Source organism: Muntiacus reevesi, chromosome X (genome assembly GCF_963930625.1).
Source record: "Muntiacus reevesi chromosome X, mMunRee1.1, whole genome shotgun sequence".
In the NCBI taxonomy this organism is placed as follows: Eukaryota; Metazoa; Chordata; class Mammalia; order Artiodactyla; family Cervidae; genus Muntiacus; species Muntiacus reevesi.
This window is the reverse complement of record NC_089271.1, coordinates 118,296,997-118,317,402: the sequence shown is the minus strand read 5'-3', so window position 1 is coordinate 118,317,402 and position 20,406 is coordinate 118,296,997. Positions and strand designations below refer to the sequence as shown.

Here is a 20,406-nt window from a genome sequence, read left to right as displayed (position 1 = left end):
AAGGCAGACAAACCGTGGAAGCCAATGACAGAGGAAACGCCCTTTGACCAGAGCCAGACACTAGGCATAGCAAAGTTAGTTTCCATAAAGAATAAGAAGCTGAATTAAGCCATTTCACAACTAATAGTCATAAAATCTTTTCATTGTCAAAAACTGGGAGAGGAGTGAGAAGGAGGGTTATTACGAGCCCCTCCTTTGAGAAACAATGGCACTGCTTTCTAGGAAGTTCTGTTTAGATGACAAATGTTTTTAGGATGGGTTTTGTTTGGGTTCCCCCCCACACGCCTTTTTTTTTTTTTAAAGTAGGATGCACAAACATTTGGGAAACTTTCCTCCAGTCAAAGAGCATAAGAACCACAGAAAAAGGCCCTGCAAGCAAAAAATTCTCTCTCCTTCAGATTTAATCGCCAACCCCCCAAGCAGCCAACATTTGAGCTGTTTCTCGAAATATTGCTGAACTACGTTTTTAGGAAGCAAAGTACATGTAGGTTCCTGGCAAGAGCTGAGAGAGTACATCTGGGAAATGCCGGAAAAAACAACTGAACTCTTAGAGCTGACCAAGTCCCTAGGCTAAACCTCAGATTTTCTCTCTTCTCTCTTCCCTGCACACCTGAAACAAAGGAGTCTGGTGTGTGCTGTCAACAGGCTTTAGACACCAGAGCAATGTGTCATTTTCTTTCCCCCCAAGTTTTCTGAAAGTTAAAAAAAAAAACAGATTTACATAAAATTTAACTGAAGGAAGTTCTTCCACAGAAGCCAAACACAAAAGTATGTAGATGATCACTGTTGCACTCAATGTAATACCCAACACACATAAACATGTGCGTCTACAAACCACCAAAAATAACTACACATTCGTATGACACATGTAAAATAGATTCTAGTGCATCAACTTCACAGACATCTATGTGGCCATTAGAAAATCTGAACTGTATAGAACTACAGAAGCACTTCTCATGTTCTGTTTCAAATAGCAGATACAGGAGGAATTGCATGAGGGTGGTCAAAATGTACAAATGTCCAGTTCTAAGTACTAAAGATGTGATGTACAGCATGAGAGCTGTATGTTGTATATAAAAGTTGTTAAAAGAGTAAATCCTAAGTGTTCTCATTATAAGAAAAAAGTTATTTTCTATTTCTTTAATGTTATATCTACATGAGATGATGAATGTTCACTAAACTTGTAATAATTACTTCATGGTATATGTAAGTCATATCATTATGCTGTATGTCAACAATACCTCAATAAAACTGGAAGAAAACAGCAGATACACCAAGCACTATAATTTCAATCACATAAAAATATGTTCATGTGAATAGGGTTTGAACTATGATGTGAAAAGGACATAAAAGTTACTCTTTATTATTATTGTCATATCATCTTTTCAATTGGAAAAAAATTAGCCTACTATAAACAGTATCTCTGGAGACCAATGGGCTTCCATGGTGGCTCAGACAGTAAAGAATCTGCCTGCAATGAGGGGGACCTGGGTTTGATCCCTGGGTTGGGAAGATTCTCTGGAGGAGGAGGGCATGGCAACCCACTCCAGTATTCTTGCCTGGAAAAGCCTATGGATAGGGGAAGCCTGGCGGGCTACAGTCCATGCTGTCACAAAGAGTCAGTCGTGTCTGAGTGACTAACACTTTCACTTCTGGAGACCAAATGACACTGTGACAATTCTGAGGGCCAGGTACAAAGTCCTGAGAGCAGAGTTAATCAGGACAGGGAGAAGGAAAATGGCTGAAGAATCAAAGATGCTGTCCAGCCTCCCTCAAATGGTTTCAATCCCTAGATCTAAAGTGGCTTCAGCCCACAGGCTCTCACTTCCCTTGGAGTGTAACTCTTCCTGGTTTTCTGAACATTGCATGTGGCTGTAATGGCTGCTATCAGGGGCCATTACAGGAGAGCTCTGACTCAGAAACCAAGAGATATGAATTCATACACGAAAAGGAAGCAGTCATCTAGAATGACAGAAGAGTTGAATTCTTTCAACTAAAGATAATCCCATGGATTCAAAAGCCAGACTGAATTTCTCAAATGTTGTTTCTTGGGGTTTTATGGGAGATCAGTACAAGAAATGAAATCATGTTGACGACACTGATTATTACACTGTTTGATGTCTTTTACTTAAGAACCTCTATAATAAATTCTTTCTAGGTTTAGTAACAACAAGAAAATGTCTTGCCTTAAGAACTGTCAGCTTTCTTTTTTTCAATGTGATTTGATTTATATTTTTTCTTGTTTTTATTTTTAATTGAAGAATAATTGCTTTACAATAAATATTGTGTTGGTTTCTGCCACACATCAACATGAATCAGCCATAGGTATACATCTGTCCCCTCCCTCTTGAACCTCCTTCCCACCTCCCACCCCATCCCACTCCTCTAAGTTGTCACAGAGCCCCGGTTTCAGCTCCCTGAGTCATATAGCAAATTCCCACTGGCTGATAAAAGCTACCTAGAAAGCCTACTGGCTTGCCCATTCACTGGCATAAGCCTCTCTTTTAGAAATCCTCATTGCCCTCTCCTTTCATCATGTATCTTTTAATTTTATTTATATAAAACGGGTTAATCTACATAATGCTTTCCAAAAAGACCCAAGGCGAGTACTCAGTACATGCTATCTATGGTAACTAAAATAATAATGATCACTATGCTTGTAGGAATCTTACTGAATATGGATTAAATGATCTTAAGCAGGTAGGGTTTATTTTACAATAAAAATTTTAAAGCCTTGGAAGAAAATGACGTGACTTCTCAAAATTTCAGGCCCTTCCAGATTTTTAAAAATTAAAGACATATGGCTAAAGAATCGGTCACCAGCTCCTTTTAAAACTGCACCCTTGATGTTGAAGGGACCAACAGATTTCCATTAGTAAAGCAATTAGAAAGCTGATGAAATCATGTTAGCCTCTTGGCTGTTTTTTTTTAATGGGAAAAATATATCAATATTGACTGATTAAACAAAACAAATATTAGGAAAGGAAGAGAAGAGAAAGGAGGTCAGAAAGGTCCCATCAAGGTTACAATAAATTGTTTAAAAAGGAACAAAAGCACAAAGTCAACTGCTTCAGTGGACAGAATTCAATATAACCAAGAAACATACTAGAGTGATGTGGTATTTAAAGAAACTGCCAGTATTTTACATTTAGCTGGAGTAAAATGCCCTATACTTCCTTTTTCTTAAGTTTTTATTTATTTATTTGGCCACTCTGTGCAGCATCGCAGGATCTTAGTTTCCCAACCAGGGATTGAACCCATGCCCCCTGCAGCAGAAGCAAAGTCCTAACCACTGGACTACTAGGGCAGTCCCTATTCTTCCTTTCTAAAATTAACGATCAAGATTGTCCTTCATTTCCAAGAATGACTATCATAAGTGACATACCTTAAGGAAGCTGTCTACAGTTGGCATTTTTTCTCCCACAAGAGTGTACACTACTAAATATACACAATGATAAAAATTGAGGTTTTGATCACACATCAAGTAAATTGAAAATGGTGAAAAATTCCTTTACAACAAATTTTTGTTAAGAAAAACACTTAATATTAGAGGCAATTTATATTTGGCAAAATACACAATCTAAGTCTTACATTTCTTAAATGTCACCCCAGGAAGCCACAAAGCACTGGCATAACATGCCAGCATATAGCACAGATTCAAAGACATTTCTGAAATTAATAACTATGCCAATGCAATCATTTCCCTTTATTCTTAGTGATCAGCTTGCATTCCTCACATGAAAAACACATCTCAATTTGGGGGGGCTGTTTTTCCCTTCTGCAAACTCTGAGGATACAACAGCTGCTGGGATTTCAAGAAAGAAAACAAATATCCTACCCTAACAGCAGAACTGCCATTAGTCGCTCATGTTGCTATGGTCAATTATAGAAATGCCTTCTATAAATTTGACTAATTGGAGGGAATATGGGTTGAATTATACAATATTTTAAAGAAACGCAGACTTATCACTTTTTAAACACATAGTGACTTCCCACACCCCTGCCAAAGTTTTAAAGCAACTTAGAGACCTACTTCAATAAACAGACATATTTGTAATGAACACAATGGTCTCAATGAAAATGGCTGTCCTTGAGGTGTTTGGTGATAACTCCCTTATCCTATGCAGGTGTCAAACATCTCCTAATGTACTTATTCATTTGCTTAGCAAGCCCTTTTATTACAGACCCAGCAAAGATAAACAAGCTTAGCTTCAGCTTCCTTCATCCCAGAATCTCTCATTCTTAAACTTAGAAGGAACCAAGAGAAAATCTCTGGGCTCCAAGAGAAACACTAGGTTATTGGCAAAAACGGTCCATGCTGTGTCTGCTTTAAAATGGAAGCAGAGACAATTAATCACTTCTCCCTAAAGGTAAAGCTATGTTTAGAGAGCTAATGATTGGTTTGCCTCAGCATGAACCTACATATCTTAGTCCACACCATGGGTACTTCATAGCATATGAACCATTTGCTTGCTTGGACAACAAGAAACAAAATGCTCATGTCTATTTTTAATCAGGCAATTTATCCTTATATAGTGACAGTGCAAGCTTATGTTATTTAGAATAGGACATATAGCAAAAGCCTCATATTTTAATCCATATATAAAATAAGGGTACACGTAAATCTGCACATCTAAACAAGATTTGGTTCTTGCATACAAACATATATACCTATCTACTACAGATGCAGTCAGTTCACTGCATTAAATCAAGAACTTGGGACTTCAGCCTTCAACACTGCAAAACACTGGTAATACTGGGATCTCATGACTACTTGTGTACCAGCACGTAAAACTGCCAAGCATGCAAGGGGGTGCCTGTACATAATTCAGCCTCAGGGTCCCTCATTAGAGCCTGGAATTTCTGAACATACTAACAAAAATAAGGCCCTATTTTTATCCAGAGCACTCATCAAAAATTCTGAAAACTATCGATCCTATTTCAACTTTTTAAAAAATAAAATAGTATCAAACTCTGAAGTGGAGTCAACCCTGTTCTGAGGGGCACGGGTACGGGAGGGAAGGCTCCTTCCCATTCTGTCCCCTTGATAACTGCGGGAACACTTATCACTCAGGCTGCATTCGCTTACAATCCTATCTCCCTGGCCAGTCTCCATGCTCACCTCCCCTCCCCCCGACACACAGCCAGGGAGACACGCACACTTGGTTGCCATTCATAAAGGCTTGGAGAGCTAAGGAATCCTGCTGCCGACTGGCAGGAGCATCGGATCCATTTCTGCTGAACCAGATTCTACTGGAACAGTCACCATGGGGCCAGAGGGCTTTGGTCTGAGCCACTCGGTCAAAAAAAAAAAAAAACACCTAGGGTCAAAAAAAAAAAAAAACACCTAGCATTTCAATTTATTAGAGAAAGGCAAGTCAAAACTGAAATGAAGCACCACCTCACACCAGTCAGAATGGCCATCATTTAAAAGTCTACAAATAATAAATTCTGGAGAGGGTGTGGAAAAAAGGGAACCCACATACATTGTTGATGGGATGTAAATTGGTGCAGCCACTATGGAAAAACAGTCTGAAGGTTCCTTAAAACTAGTAGAGTTGCCATGAAAAAGTGAAAAGTGTTAGTTGCTCAGTGGTGTCTGACTCTTTGTGATCCCATGGTCAGTCTGTGGAATTCCTCAGGCGAGAATACTGGAGTGGGCTGCCATTTTCTTCTCCAGGAGATCTTCCCGACCCAGGGATCGAACCTGAGTCTCTCACATTGCAGGCAGATTCTTTACCATCTAAGCTACCAGGGAAGCCCCAGAGTTGCCATATAATCCTATAATGCCATGCCTGGGCATATACCCAGACAACAGTATACTAACTTGAAAAGATACATGCACCCCTATGTTCACTGCAGCACCATTTACAACAGCCAAGACATCTAACCAACCTAAACGTCCATCAACAGATGAATGGATAAAGAAGATGTGCTGTATACACACACACACACACAGACACACACACATTTGTTGTTGTTTTAGTTAAGTCATGTCCAACTCTTTGTGACCCCATGGACTGTAGCCCACCAGGCTCCTCTGTCCATGGAATTTCCCAGGCAAGAATACTGGAGTGGGTTGCCATTTCTTTCTCCAGGGGATCTTCCTGACCCAGGGATCAAACCCACATTTCCTGCTTGGCAGATGGATCCCTTACCAAGTGAACCACCAGGGAAGCCCCCCTCCTCCTCCACACACACAGAGAATATTACTCAACCATTAAAAAAGAATGAAATAATGCCTTTGGCAGCAACATGGAAGGACCTAGAGGTTATCATACTGAGATAAGCCAGACAAAGACAAATACCACATCATTTATATGTAGAATCTAAAATACAACACAAATGAACATATATACAAGACAAAAACAAACACAAATATAGAGAATAGACTTGTGGTTGTCAAGGAGGAGGGGTGGCTGAGGGAAGAATTGGGAGTTTGGGATTAGCAGATGGTTGGATGGCATCATTGACTCAATGGACATGAATCTGAGCAAACTCTAAGGGATAGTGAAGGACAGGAAAGCCTGGCGAGCTGCAGTCCATGGGGTCTCAAAGAGTCAGACATGATGGAGGCACACTGAGACACAGATAATGTCAAAAAAGCATAGATAATATCAAACCAGTCAATCCTAAAGGAAGTCGAGCCTGAATATTCATCAGAAAGACTGATGCTGAAGCTGAAGCTCCAATACTTTGGCTACCTGATGCGAAGAGCCGACTAACTGGGAAAGACCCTGATGCTGGGAAAGACTGAAGGCAGGAGAAGGGGACGACAGAGGATGAGGTGGTTAGATGCCATCACTGACTCAGCAGACATGAGTCTGAGCAAGCTCTGGGAGATGGTGAAGGACAGGGAAGCCTGGTGTGCTGCAGTCCATGGAGTCACAGAGTCAGACACAACTGAAAGACTGAACAACAAAAACAAGATGCAAACTATTATATATAGGATGGATAAACAACAAGGTCCTACTGTATAGCACAGGGAACTATAGTCAATATCCTGTGATAATCCATACTGGAAAAGAATATGTATAACTGAGTCACTTTGCCACACAACAGAAATTAAACATTGTAAATCAACTATACTTCAATAAATTTTCTTAATTTGCACTTCTGTGGTCTCTACAGGATTAAGAATGGACACTGAGCTTTCATAGAAACCTGGAGGGTTCAGTACTCAAGAGTATCTAGTGGTTCCTCTGCAGAGCACTCCGAGGACAGAAGACAACTGTGCCAAGTGACACAAGAGTTCTCTGCATTTCCTGGTGCCTACGGAAGCCCCAACTCTAAAATGATGGCCAAGGGATAAAACCAGAGAAGAGTGCTAATGCAGGCCCATCTCCCCTGTGCCGCCCCAAGTGCTCCAGACTTACATCTCAAGACCCTGCCATTCAAATGTGTGTGTGTGTGGGGGGGGGGGGTGACGGTGTAAAACGCACACCTCCTAGGAAGTGAGAAGAGGCCTATGGGCCTAAGTGCAGGTTCTAAAGTCCCAAAACACTCTGCTTCACTCTGATCATCATTCACCCAAGCCCAAGGGCTTCTCCTTGGAAGAACTTATCACAGCTGTCACTAAATACTGATCTGGAGATTTGTCAAGTCAATATCAGTCTCCTCATTTAGACTGTGAGCCCCATGCATGTAAAGCCAGGCCTGTATAAGGCACTGGTGACCGCCTTACCCCCAGTGCCCAGGATGACGCCCCTCAATTCAGAGGCACTTGGTAAACAGTTGTTAAATAAACCTTCAGCCTATGCACCCTCTTTCTACAGAGGGACGGTAAGGTATGTAGCTTCACACTCACAAGTAGGATGTTCTTAGGAAAAGGCTTTTGGAGGGTAAACAGCATGCTACTTGCAAGGAGTACTCACTCATGCATTCATTCAATGAACACCCAAGTACCAGGCAATGCGCCAGATACCAGGCGTAGATAGGACAGTGACTAAATAGGCAGTCCCTGCCCTTGGGTCAGATTGTGAGATCTGAATAAGCAGTGGGGGGAGAGAGACAAAGTTTATGTGGAGGGGGGCATTCTAGTTCACACAGAAGTCAGCAAAGACTTCCCCATGAAAGTGATAGGTAAGCAAAACCCAGAAGGAAGAATGACCAGCATGTGGAGACAACAATAGAAAATACAAGGAAGACAGTGCCATCTGGCATGGGAGGGGGCGAGAGGCAGACCCCATAAGGCTCCTTAAGCTCTGGCTTTCTGTCTGGGTGGCAAGGGCAGTCACTGGAGCTCTTTGAGCAAAAGTGCTAAGATCCCAGTGAGGTTTAACAGAATAGTATCACACTGGCTGATGTGCTGGGAATAGACTGATGGGGAGGAGGAGGGACTGAGAGCCAGAGCAGAGATGTGTCAGAGCTAACTGTGATAATCCAGGGCAGAAGTGATGGGGGATGAGATCAGGACTGTGGTTATCGGGGTGGTAAAGAGGAGGACAGATTCTTGGATACATCTTGAAAGCAGAGCCCAAAGGCAGAGATTCTGAAAGAATCTAAACAGAAACATTTCCCACAGTCATCTTAATCTGTGTTCTGATCATAAGAAAATGGACAGTCTCTTATTTTGGAAGGTTCCGGTTTTTTCATTTGCCCTCCAAACTGAAAGATACAAGACCATCTTCTCCCATCGCCACACGGCTTAATGGTCAATCCACCTCCCACCAGTAGAGCCTTCTTCCCAGAATGTATCCAGGCCCATGGGACCTGAAGGGGCAGGGGAAAAATAAATTAGTTCCAAACTCAAGATAAACAAGGCAGAATATTAACAAACCAGCCAGCTGGGGGCATTTAGCTCAGGTTCAGTTTAAAGTGAACCCACCACACGCCTCCCCTTAAAAAAAAAAGTCTCCCCATAAACACACAAAAAAACTATTCCTCATCATAGCTTCTGACATGCTAGTCAGTGAGTGATTTTTAAGGACCATTTCTGAAGTACACCAGTGAAAAGTTGTCTTGCGTTGCTTTTTAAAATCTTTGCATGGGGAAATATTCTATAATTAAGGCAATTTTAACAATAGTAGATAATAATTTGACTATAAATTGTAAGGAATGTAATGACTGCTTATTCTGGCACCAAAGAGGCAGGACTTTCTGTGAAGTGACTGCCAAGAAAAATGATACTCCCACTCAGGCTGGACCATTGCAAGTACTAACTGTTAACCACACGCTTCACACTGCAGTTTGCAAGGACACAGTGCTTTGTTTTCATTAACCAAACACCAGACTGAAAACTCAATGGAGACAAACCCGGGTGGTGGAATAGAAACAATAACTGAAGGGAAAAAATTTTTCCTGTGGCTTGATGCTTGCTGGGATGCAGACGTCAAGAGTTTGGAGAACTAAGGAAACCTCTGCAGTCCAAGAGAAACCACTTCCCAGGCTGCTCCTGTGGACAGAAGCCCAACATCAAGAAGAAGCCAGGCTTAAAGAGGCTTGCAAAAGCCAACGGACAAAGTAGCTGGGAGGAGAAAGGACTGGCATGAAAAGAATGGCTGGGGGGTTGGCGGGAACCAGGTGACCTTGAGCTCCACTAGACAAAGACAGGCAATCCTGCCTGGGGCCCAACCTGAGCTGCCTGAGGAAGGGGAAGGACATGAATACCAGGCTGAGGAGCCAAAGCAAGGAACAGGAGCAATGGTTCTTTTTCTCTAGAAGCACCTCGACAGGTACAGTGGAGTTCCTGTTAATGTCTGGAGCAGACAATGTAAGCAGCAGCAACCATTTGTCCCACCAGGATTAAAACAAAGCACATGAAATACTTAGCTCCCATCTCTGGATGAACTGAAAAATAACACTACAAGATGGCTTTTGGTTTTGTTTTTAAAGGTTATTAATTTTTCTCACTTAGGCATCCAGTACTGAATGTATTAGAAATTTTAAAATAGTCAAAATTAACTAATTGAATTAAAAGGGATGGATGAATAGAAATGATTCATTCCTCGAATGAATTTACCAAAGTCACAAATCATGCTTGAACTTATTCGTCAACCACAAACATTTCTCTAACACCTACCATGTGCCAGGCAGTGTGATAGAACCTGGAGCTACACAGCCTCTCAGAGCACGTGTGATCCGTCAGGAACGGCTTCTTTTTCTTTAAAGGTTCAAACAGCCACCTCATCAGAGATGGGAACCCTCAAATGTGTCCTCACTTTTAATATAGTACCCGTGTCCTTAACTTTTACTGTTTCTTTATATATGATTATCCATTTACTTAGTCCGGTGAATGTTTAAAAGGGAAACCAACATACACATATTTAAACCTGTCACGGGTTTCCTTGGTGGTCGAGTGGCTAAGAATCCATCTGCCAATGCAGGGGACATGAGTTTGATCCCTGGTCTGGGGAGATGTTATATGCCATGGGGCAACTAAGCTGGTATGTCACAACTACTGAAGCCTGTGTGCCCTAGAGCCTAAACTCCACAACTAGAGAGTAGCCCCCTGATCGCCCCAACTACAGAAAGTCTGTGCAGCAATGAAGACCCAGCATAGCCAAGCATAAATAAATAAGAATAAATTCTAAAAAAGAAAGAAAGAAAATCTGGCTGATGAAAAAGGAATATCTACACTCAATTAAAAAAAAAAAAAAAAACCTGTCACCTCTAACTCAAAACCAACCCTTGCCTTTGATAACTTCAGGTCAGAATGTCAGTTTCCCAAGGTGAGTTTAGCAGGTGGTGAGAGTATAAGAACAAAATCTTCCTGGGACGTTCTAGGGGGCTTAGAAGACAAAGTGCAGAGCAACAAAATCACCAACCAAAAAGTTCTGGCTGTGAGTAAATCCCTGAATTATTAATGGGCTTCCCTGGTGGCTGAGATGGTAAAGAACCTGTGTGCAATGCAGGAGACCCAGGTTTGACCCCTGGGTCAGAAAGATACACAGCCTTTTTTTTCCCCCCTAGAAAACAACAAAGTGACACACAGAATTGACTCCAATTTATTGACCCAGCACTGTCAGGAAACTAGGTGCTCTAAAAAGGCAATATGCTTTCAAGGGCAATTTCTGTATTTTGAAGGCATCCACTTTTTCTAAAATATACTTTCTGAGACTTTTCTGGCAGTCCAATGATTAAGACTGTAATTTTACTGCAGGGAGATGTGGGTTCAGTCCCTGGTCAGGGAACTAAGATTCCACAAGCTATGCGGTATAGTCAAACATACACAAACACACATATATACTTTCTTAACTTTTAAATCAGAATATTCCAAACACAATTATTTAATACTGCCCTGAAATATACCAGTGCCCTCAACAGTTATGTTAGAGAGGTGTCTCTGAGTATTCACCCATCCTAATAGGGCTCCAACTGCCAAGGATCAGCAAGTTCTGGGTCTACTATTCAGCCTCTGGCCACCCAACCTGTTTCACACTGTCATCTCTCACTCCTCCCAGATGTCAAGCCTCTAAACCTACCCATTCCTCTGACCCATCCACTCTCCAACCAGCACTACCGTCTACCCCTATGCCTACTCCTAATCAGTTTTGGACTGGGAAGCCAGGTAACTTAAGCTTTTTATCTTCTCACCTATAAACCCTATCTACCGAATTTGAATATAAGTGCCTCCAAAAAGCTGGATTCTGGCTTTGAACAAAATCTTTGAATCCCCAGCACCTAGCATTCTGCTCGATACAAAAGGCATTCAATCAATAATCAGGGATGATAAATTTCTGAAGGCCTTTTCTCCAAGTAGAATGCATGGGCTTTATGACAGCTGTTTCCATCATTTAGCTTTTCTGCTTACTTCCACATTCCCAGCTGCGTTCTGGATGACTATGCCGGCCAGAAGCCTAGGGATTTACTGTACTTCTATTTCTTGATAAGATACTTGAAGAGAATAAACACATGGCAAAGAGGACATTAAAGTAAGGGATAAAGAGATTTTTTTTTATTTTACCAATAAAGATAAAGGGAAGAAGTATCACCCAGCACACTGACAGTTAATCAATAAACAACAGCAAGGCTGGATTCCTGTCTAAATCTCTCCAAAGTACTCTCAATGTCCCAGTCTTTATTTCTCAACCATCAGCAAAGCATCACTGGTGATGGCATGTACTTGCATCTTGACTACAAAATATTTTCCCCAAGTTTAACAGATCCTTCTCTTAAAACCAAGTTAACCAAAATCAAAACAAACATGCACTGGATCTCAATCAAAGCACTCTTCTGAGATAAGTTTGTGATGAAATTTATTGGAAACTTCAGAATCACAGAATATGAGGTGGAAGGGACCTCAGATCATCTAGGGCACTGTTTCGCAACCATAGCTGCTCATCGGAATCCCTGAGGAGCTTTGAAAATTTTACAAGGGGCTTCAAACGCAGGGGGTGAGGGTTCAACCCCTGGTAGGGGAACTAAGATCCCACGTGTTGGGCAGCATGGCCAAAGGAAAAAAAGAAAAGAAAAGTTTGATCAGGATGGGGAATACATGTAACTCCATGGCTGATTCCTGTCAATGTATGACAAAACCCACTGCAATGTTGTGAAGTAATTAGCCTCCAACTAATAAAAATTTTAAAAAATTAAAATTAAAAAAAAAGAAAACTTACCTTGCCTTACTGCCAGCCAGCAAGTATGATTTAATTGGCCTGGGGATAGTGCCCAGGCACTAGTGGATTTTAAAAGATCTCCAGGTGGTTCTAAAGCATGGCCAGGGTTGAGAATCCCTGATGTAATCCAGTCTTCTAACAACCCCACACCCATTTTTCAAATGGAGGCAAAAGAACCTGACCAAAGGGATCAAATAATTAATTTGTCACAGAGCTGGGCTAGACCTGCTCTTTCTAAGAAACCATGGTCTTTCCATGTAAACTACTCCACCTAGGATAGTGGGGTTTCTTCCCTCTACCCCTCCCTTCCCTTTTCCTCTTTTCAATAAACAAACATTCTCACCTATCCCAAACTAAATTAATTTCCTGAATATACTCTGCCTTGGAATCCCATTGCCTAATTCTTGACAGCCTAAACTAGGTCTGTTTCCCTGTGTGCACTTGGTTCTTTTCTCTCAAAGAACTCTGGGAGGTTAATCTGGCATGGCTGCCCCTTAAAGAAGTCATATTGCTTTTCCTCTGAGGCTGGACTCACTTAGCCCATCCTTCTCACCATTATCATCACCTGAGCCCTCTTTCAAGTCGCTGGCAAGGCTCACCTCCGATTCTCTTTCAGCTCACTTAATTTCTAGTTTGTACCTGCCCTGCTACACCTCATGGACTTCCTAAACTCTTCCCATTTTGTGAAAGATGCCTTTTTCCCTGAAGCAGCCTCTTTTACTCTGCCAGTTAGTCATGCCGGGTTCTTTTTTTCTTCCCCCAAGCAGCTGGTCTTTTTGATGTTTGGCACACATTTATCTGGGCTTCCAATAAGATGTTTTTACATAGTTTCCAAGCTTCCTGGAGGTTATTGACTTTTTTTTTTAACTCTTCCATTCAATTTTTTTCCTAATTTCTAACATTTGTTAGAGTTTCTTTTTCAAAAGTTGAATACCTGGCTGATGGATCTCTTTGATTTTTCTCTCTCACCAGATTGCTGAATTAAATGCATCAGAACTTAAATATAATATTTCAAATTACCTCCAGGATGGAATCGCTTCATGAATTTTCTGCACTTTCATGTTCTCGATAGTAAGAAACAGATGTTTAACTAAGTGGAATTGAAAAATGCTAGTTTTTACCTGTTCGCATTTTAGTGTGTTTGCTTATATAAAAAACATTTTTTTTTGGTCACACTGCATTGCTTGTGGGATCTTAGTACCCTGACCAGGGATTGAACCCAGGCCCTTGGCAATGAAAGCATGGAGTCCTAACCACTGGCCCGCCAGGGAAGTCCCAGCTGATATAACCTATCAATATCCTGAAGCCTGTGCTGTTCACCTTGGTAAAGACAACAAACAAGATTCTTTTAAAAGGTCGTTGATGTGCATCAAACAGCTCTATATGCTGAGTCTAAGATGTTAAATTACTCTTCTCCATTTGCTTTAAATTGCCTAATCACAAAAGTCTCAATTGTTTGTTTCTTAAAGAAACCAGGAAGAAAATCAGAATTCCGAATCCTTCTGAAAAATTCGTATGACACTCAGTTATTAATGAAGTGGTAAAGACGAGTAGTCCCATCAAAGAGTAAAAACAGTCTCCAAGTTATAATAACATTTCTAGGAGGGTTTACTCTAAACTTACTTCTTTTCAGAATGTTTAGACCCAAAAGTTTCCCAGGAGAGCAAGAGACCGCAGAATGAAGATCTATCTATCATCAAGGCAGCATAATCCAATGAGAGCACTGGTGTCCTGCCAGACAACGCGATCTAATTGTCTATGTGACTCCCCCCCACCATACACGCACCTCTTTAACAAATACTGCACTGCACGCCTATACCTGGCACCGCTGGGCACACGAAATGCCAGGAGCTGCTATATGCCCTCGGATCACTTAGAGCTGAGGCAAGAAGACACACGTGTGCCTGCACACACGATGAACTAGGATGCAAGACCGCTGGGTGCAAAGACCACGGATCTGACTCAAGCCAGGGTTTCAGAAGAAGGTGGCACATAACCCTGGGGGTTCAGGAGTGACTCAATGAAACCATCATTTGAGATGCTTGAAGCCAGGGAAGCTCAAAGCGGAGGAATGCGTCCACTCGGCACTGCTGAAGGGAAAGGAAGCTGGTGATACTTAGGATGGAATAGGGGAGGGGGACAGACAAGAGGCAGGTAGACCAGTTAAGAACAGTTTAAAACAGCTTCCCTACCTTTATCCCCCTTGCCTCACCAACCCTGAACTCCCAGTGCCACTAGTTATCTTCCAGAAACAGTGTGACTATCCCCTTCTCAGAAGCTATCTTTGGCTCCCCATGGCCCAGGAAATACAATTTACAGTTAGCATTAGATTGTCTCCATTAGGGTAGAGCATCAGCATAGTGCTGTGGTGATGGCCTTTAACTAGTTAATTACTGATTCTTTCATGGGCTTCCCAGATGGTTCAGTGGTAAAGAATCTGCCTGCCAATGCAGGAGACAGGTTTGATCCCTGGATCAGAAAGATCTCCTGGAGGGGGGCATGGCAACCCACTTCAGTATTCTTGCTGGGATAATCCCATGGACAGAGGAGCCTAGTGAGCTACAGTCCATGGGGTCACAGAGAGTCAAACACCACTGAGTGCGCAAGTATAGGTTCTCTCATAGCCTATGTTTCCAAAACCAGCCCTCTATGGGAGTCGGGATGATCATGTTTAGGACCAGGCCCAAAGAAAGCACTTAATAGCCACCCATCTTTTCACTGAGGCCAAAATGCATTTTTGGAAAACATATATTGCAACCAATTCAGTGCTAAAACAGATGATGTTATTCAGGAGCCAAGTGACTTAGATGAACACTGATGCTGCTTCCCTTGTTGAGACAACAAAAGAAAACTTCCTTTTTCATTCCTCAGTCTAGTCTCCAGCTAATCCTGAAATTGCATGCAACCCAATGTGAGTCAAATCAAAAAGGAAAATAGTAATTATGCTGAATCAAACATTTTATATTTGTATGTTCTAACTAGAGACTGGGCTGCGTAAGCTAGAACTTTTCCTAAATTCTTTTCTGAGCATGTCCAGGAAACTTGGGACAATTTCTATACTGACAGGTGAGAAAAATCACAAGTTCTCAGCAAAATCTAACCCACAGAGTTAAAGTATGTAAAAGGGAATACAACCTTGAAGACACGCTGCGTGTCTTACATGTAATATTCAATGCAATAGCAGAAAGTATTCCTACTTCTCCAACACACATTCTCCCAGGTAATCCTAGCATAGCTTATGTGATTCCCTTGGAGATACACACATGAGTGTGTGAGCACACTCACAGATGCACTGGTCATAAACGTAAATGGGAACAGGAAAACAAAAGCTCCCAAATCACTACTATGATGCCAAGTTCTCCTTGGTAGCCTTCGATCTCACCTTGGCAAGCTTAAGGTTTCTAACCAAACTGGCTCACTCCTCAAGATAATTTCAAGCAATGATTAGATGAGTAATAAAACGCCAACTATTGCATGTCCTTTATCCTGTCCTTAAGGAGGGAGGCACAATGAGAATGCTAAGATTTTACAATTTTTCATTATAAATATTATTTTCTTTTTTAACTATTGAACTACCATTAGTGAGTTAATACCCTAGTCCCAAATCCCTTCTCCCTTGAACTCCCCAGGCCCTCCTTTCTCCTCATCTGCACCACTCATATGGTACTTATCACACACCATGTTGTATTCCCATCATGTGTATACACAGCTTCTCTCCCTATTACCTGGGAAGGTCCTAGGGGCAGAGCCCTCCTGTCCTCTTTGCTGCCTCCACGATGCCGAGTGCCTCCACGGAAAATCGCACATAGTACGTGCTCCAGAAGATACGCCCAATGAAAGCTGAACAAAAATCTATATTTTGTGTTAAAGACCCCTTTTGATCATGGCATTTGAGCTGCCCATTATTTGGTAAGTACAGGGGTCAAGTGGATAGGCAATGCAAGAAAGACCTAGGTTGGAGGCCCTGTCAGCCTGATATATTCCCTGACACCCTTGAGAGCACATCAAATTATCTTAATTATGATCTTAAAAGACTGAGAGTCCTTAAGAACGTGGAGCAGTCCCAAAGCCTGTTCAAACCTCTAGAAGGCAAGTACAAGGCCGCTGGGAATCAAACCTTCAACTTGGACTAAGCCTGGGGCTAGGCACTCAGACACCGCGACCCTTTGCCTGGAAAACAATCGCGAACTTTTTGCACTTAAGAAAATACACACACCTCCCGCCTCAACCAAGGAAAGTGCCTGACAATTAATTCATTCAAATCACCCCATTGACTATGCTCTCCCAAATGACCAAAATTATCTGAGTGGAGCATAGGAGAGACAAGGACAATGTAAGCATCTGGAGAGGCCAGGGTGATAGTAAAGATTACCCCTGTTTCTATACTGACCATCTAAAGGTATTTACTTGGGTCTGTCTGTGTTGTGACAGTGTCCTAGACTCAAATGAATGCCTCTAACACTCCACATTTTTGAGCCATTCAGTCATGCATTTTTGTTATTGTTGAAAGTGGTGCGAAATTGCACTGCATGAGCTCAAGTCCTTGGTGGTCTTCCAAGGATTCCAGCTAAAAAGGCACTTCCTTTGTTCCTCGGGAGAATGCAGTCCAGTAGGTCATTCAAAAGGGGAAATAAAAGCAGCAGCCCTGGGAGGGAGATGAAGGACAAGACAAAAAGAATAAAATGTTTTGGGTGTGAGCACATTAGCTTCCATTTCCTGCTGCTGGTAATAACACTCCTATCTTTAGGATGGGGGGATATGTCCAGAGAAACATTTATGCAAAAATATTCCTCAGGTGTTTTCTGGGGACCATGACAATTGAAGGGATCACCTAGCACTGTCCTTGAGCACCCTGCAAACTTCCTTTTTCCTGAGATGCTGACTGGGAAAGATGTCCCTCCCTGGCAAGGCTGCACAGAGCAAAACTGGAGAAGGTGGGGAGAGCAATTTCACCACCCACTCCCCCAACGCCTCCAGTGCACCTCAAAGGCACATACTGTTTTGCATGGGCAGATGAAAACTTGTCACATTCCCATTAAGTGCATCGCTGCATCTATCCCTTCAAAACGTGGGAATGACAGCTGTAACCTTCATGCCAATCATCTCCGCTGGGCCCCGGGGCCCAAACCGTGCAGGGCACAAAGACCCTAGGTCTGACCTGTGGAGCCTCCAAGCTTCAGTGGCTGCTGGCTTAACTTTACTTTTTCAGGAGGGGCGGGAGGGAGAGGAGAAAGAAAGAGGGCTTTTTTTAGGGCTCTCCAGCCAATAAACTCGTGCCGCTGGGAAGACAGACTTGAGCTCTCCAAAAGACAAGCAGCTCAAGGGCAAACAGTCTCTAATCAGTAATGTGCGAGTTACTTGATAACTGCCCGGGTGCCGTGGGTTCCTAGGCTGCTCCACCGATTTCTTGGGTTCTATTTCTAGATAGACGCCGGTCACACTCTTAAAAGTGCCCAGCAACTTCCCTCAATTACCTTTGTAATTTATGTGTAATTGATGACTGCACTTAATCTCCAAGGGTATTAATAGCCCTTTCCAAAAAATGACCCCCGAGTCTTCCTAAGCCTTTGGAAGCGCCTGGTTGAAATTACAGTATTTCCTCTGGGGCTGCCGCCCCCCTGCCCGCCCCACCCGGGTGACCAACACCGCGAGGCAAAGGCGCGCTCTGCTCACTTCCATGAAAGGTTCGGAATGGAGGCTTGGCCCCCGGGGCTCGAATCGCTCACTTCTCCGTTAGGTTAAGCTGGCCATCGGCCAGCTAGATTCGTGATTCCTTCTGAACCCTCAGGGCGAACAGGCTACCTGCCCCGGCGCGGCCCGCGGGGCTGCGCGGAACAGTTGGCCTCTCTGCGAATGCTTGAGTGCCACCCAGAGGGGACCGGCCCGGCCACCGCCGCCCGCCTGGTGAGGAGGGCCGAAGGGCACCCGACGCAAAGCTGCCTCCCTGGCGCTCGGAGAAGGGCTTTCACAAACACTCCACGCACCCCCAGCGCCGAAATCCGGGTAACTTTTTCACTGGCTAAACTGTCTCTATTTGCATAACCATCTCCAAACTGAGATCCAGGTTTCCAAGGTTTGTAACTGAAAGTGCAATTAACCCTTAAAATGAGGTGAGAAAAAAAGAAAGGGGGGGATACCCTTCTCGTCCAACACCTTCCGGAAAGCAGGAGAGTTCCCAAAAGTCAGGGTTTGGAGGGCTGGAGAGTCGTTTTTCTTTTTAAAGGCCACTTCTAAAGCCGCTGGAGCTACTAAAAGTCCTCATCCATGTCAGGGGAGGGAGAGGCGGGGAGTGGGTTTAAAGAAAATCAATGAAACATCAACTCAAATTCCACGTTTCGCGCCCCCGGGAATCTGGCAAGCTCTAGAAACCCCCCTCAATGGCGGCCCCCACCCCACCCAACCTCTAGTCACCCCGACAACAAAGCGGGGAGCCCAGTAAGGAGTTCAACCCGGAAAAGGCGAGGGAGCCGGTGACACGCACTTTGCGGGCCAGAGTCCTCTGGGGCTTCCTGGGACCCGGGAGACCGGGGGAGGGGGTTGGGGGATGAAAGCAGAGCGCGAGAGTGACACCGGGCAACTCCGGGGTGCCCCTCCGCCCGCCGCGCACCGGGGGCCGCCGCGCCGCGGGGCACGCTCTGCGCCGGGGCTCGCTCCAGCGCGCCCGTCCATTTCTCCGTCTCGGCTACCTGCGTCCGGCGGCGCGGAGACCGGCGGGGCAAGGGGGCTGCCGCGGCCCCTTCTCCGGGGTGCCCGTCTCGGTGCTCGCCTCCCGGGGGCTCCCACCTACCGTTGATCTCGTGCATGGGGGCATCGTTCTTGTCGAAGCCTTTGGACACGTAGAGACGTCGCACTTCCGAGCAACTTTTCGACTTGGGCTCGGCAGCCAGCAGCGCGAGGCAGAGCGCGGCCAGGGTGCAGAACAGCGCGGGCAAGCCGAACCGTGCCATGGTGCGGGCCGGGGCGGACGCGCTCCCACCTTTGGGACCGGACGGAAAGTGGCGGGCGGGCGGGCTCGGAGACGGGGGCTCGAGAGCGGAGTCGAGAGGGCGAGGGAGTTGGAGGAGTTGGAGAAGGAGAACAGGAGGAGGAGACGCGGGGCGAAAAGTGGAGCTGGGCCTCGCGCGTCAGGCAACGGTCCCCGGTGCCAGGCGCCCGGCCCGGGGAGCAGGAGGAGGAGGAAGGCGTGGAGGCGCTGCGCGGCCCAGAGGGAGCGGAGGCGCGGGTCGGTGACCTCCGGGCTCCGCGGGGGCAGCAATCCGGGCGAGCTGGCCGGCGGCGGGACAGGGGCGCGGGGAAGGAGGGGAAGGTGGCAGGCGCCGCGGGGGCCGAGGAGGGCGTGGGCGGCGGCGGGCGCTCGCGGCGCGCGGCTCGGGCTGCCCGGCGCAGGTCCGCTCCGCTGGCTCGACTCGACTCGGCTCGCTCTGGCCTCGGCCGCGCGGCTGTGCCCTCTTCAGCTCTACCGCTGATTGACTGGCCGGCGTGCGCGGCGACGCTCGACAAACTTGGCCCAGCGGGCGGCACCCAGGGGGAGGGGGCGGGCGGCGGGGGGGGGCCGGAGACGGGCGGGAGCACGCAGGGCCGGGACGGGAGAAAACCTGGAAGCGGGGTTGGATCCGGAGCAACCAAATCCACTTCCTAGGGGGCCGCGCCGGGCGCGCGGCGCTCCCTCGCGCGACACGCCCCGCCGGACTCCTCCCTCCTTCCCTCCTCCCGGGAGGCGGGGAGCCTGCCCGCCGCCCCCCACCCGGAGAGGACCGGCTAACTTCTCAGGGTCGAAAGGCCCAAGTCCCTGGGGACCGGGCCGAGCGGCTGGGACTTGGAACCCACGTCCGAGTCCTCGGCCTTCCGC

At 45.1% G+C, this 20,406-nt stretch overlaps 1 protein-coding gene across 1 annotated transcript in view; it reads right to left on the bottom strand.

Moving 5' to 3' along the window:
* Positions 1–19,643, bottom strand: part of GPC4 (glypican 4) — a 107,344-nt gene extending 87,701 nt beyond the window's left edge. Inside the window, exon 1 of the mRNA XM_065915765.1 lies at positions 19,345–19,643. Within this exon, the coding sequence (XP_065771837.1) occupies positions 19,345–19,504 (160 nt within the window). The 5' untranslated portion in view covers positions 19,505–19,643. The remainder of the gene's footprint in view (positions 1–19,344) is intronic.
* Positions 19,644–20,406: the final 763 nt, after the last annotated feature.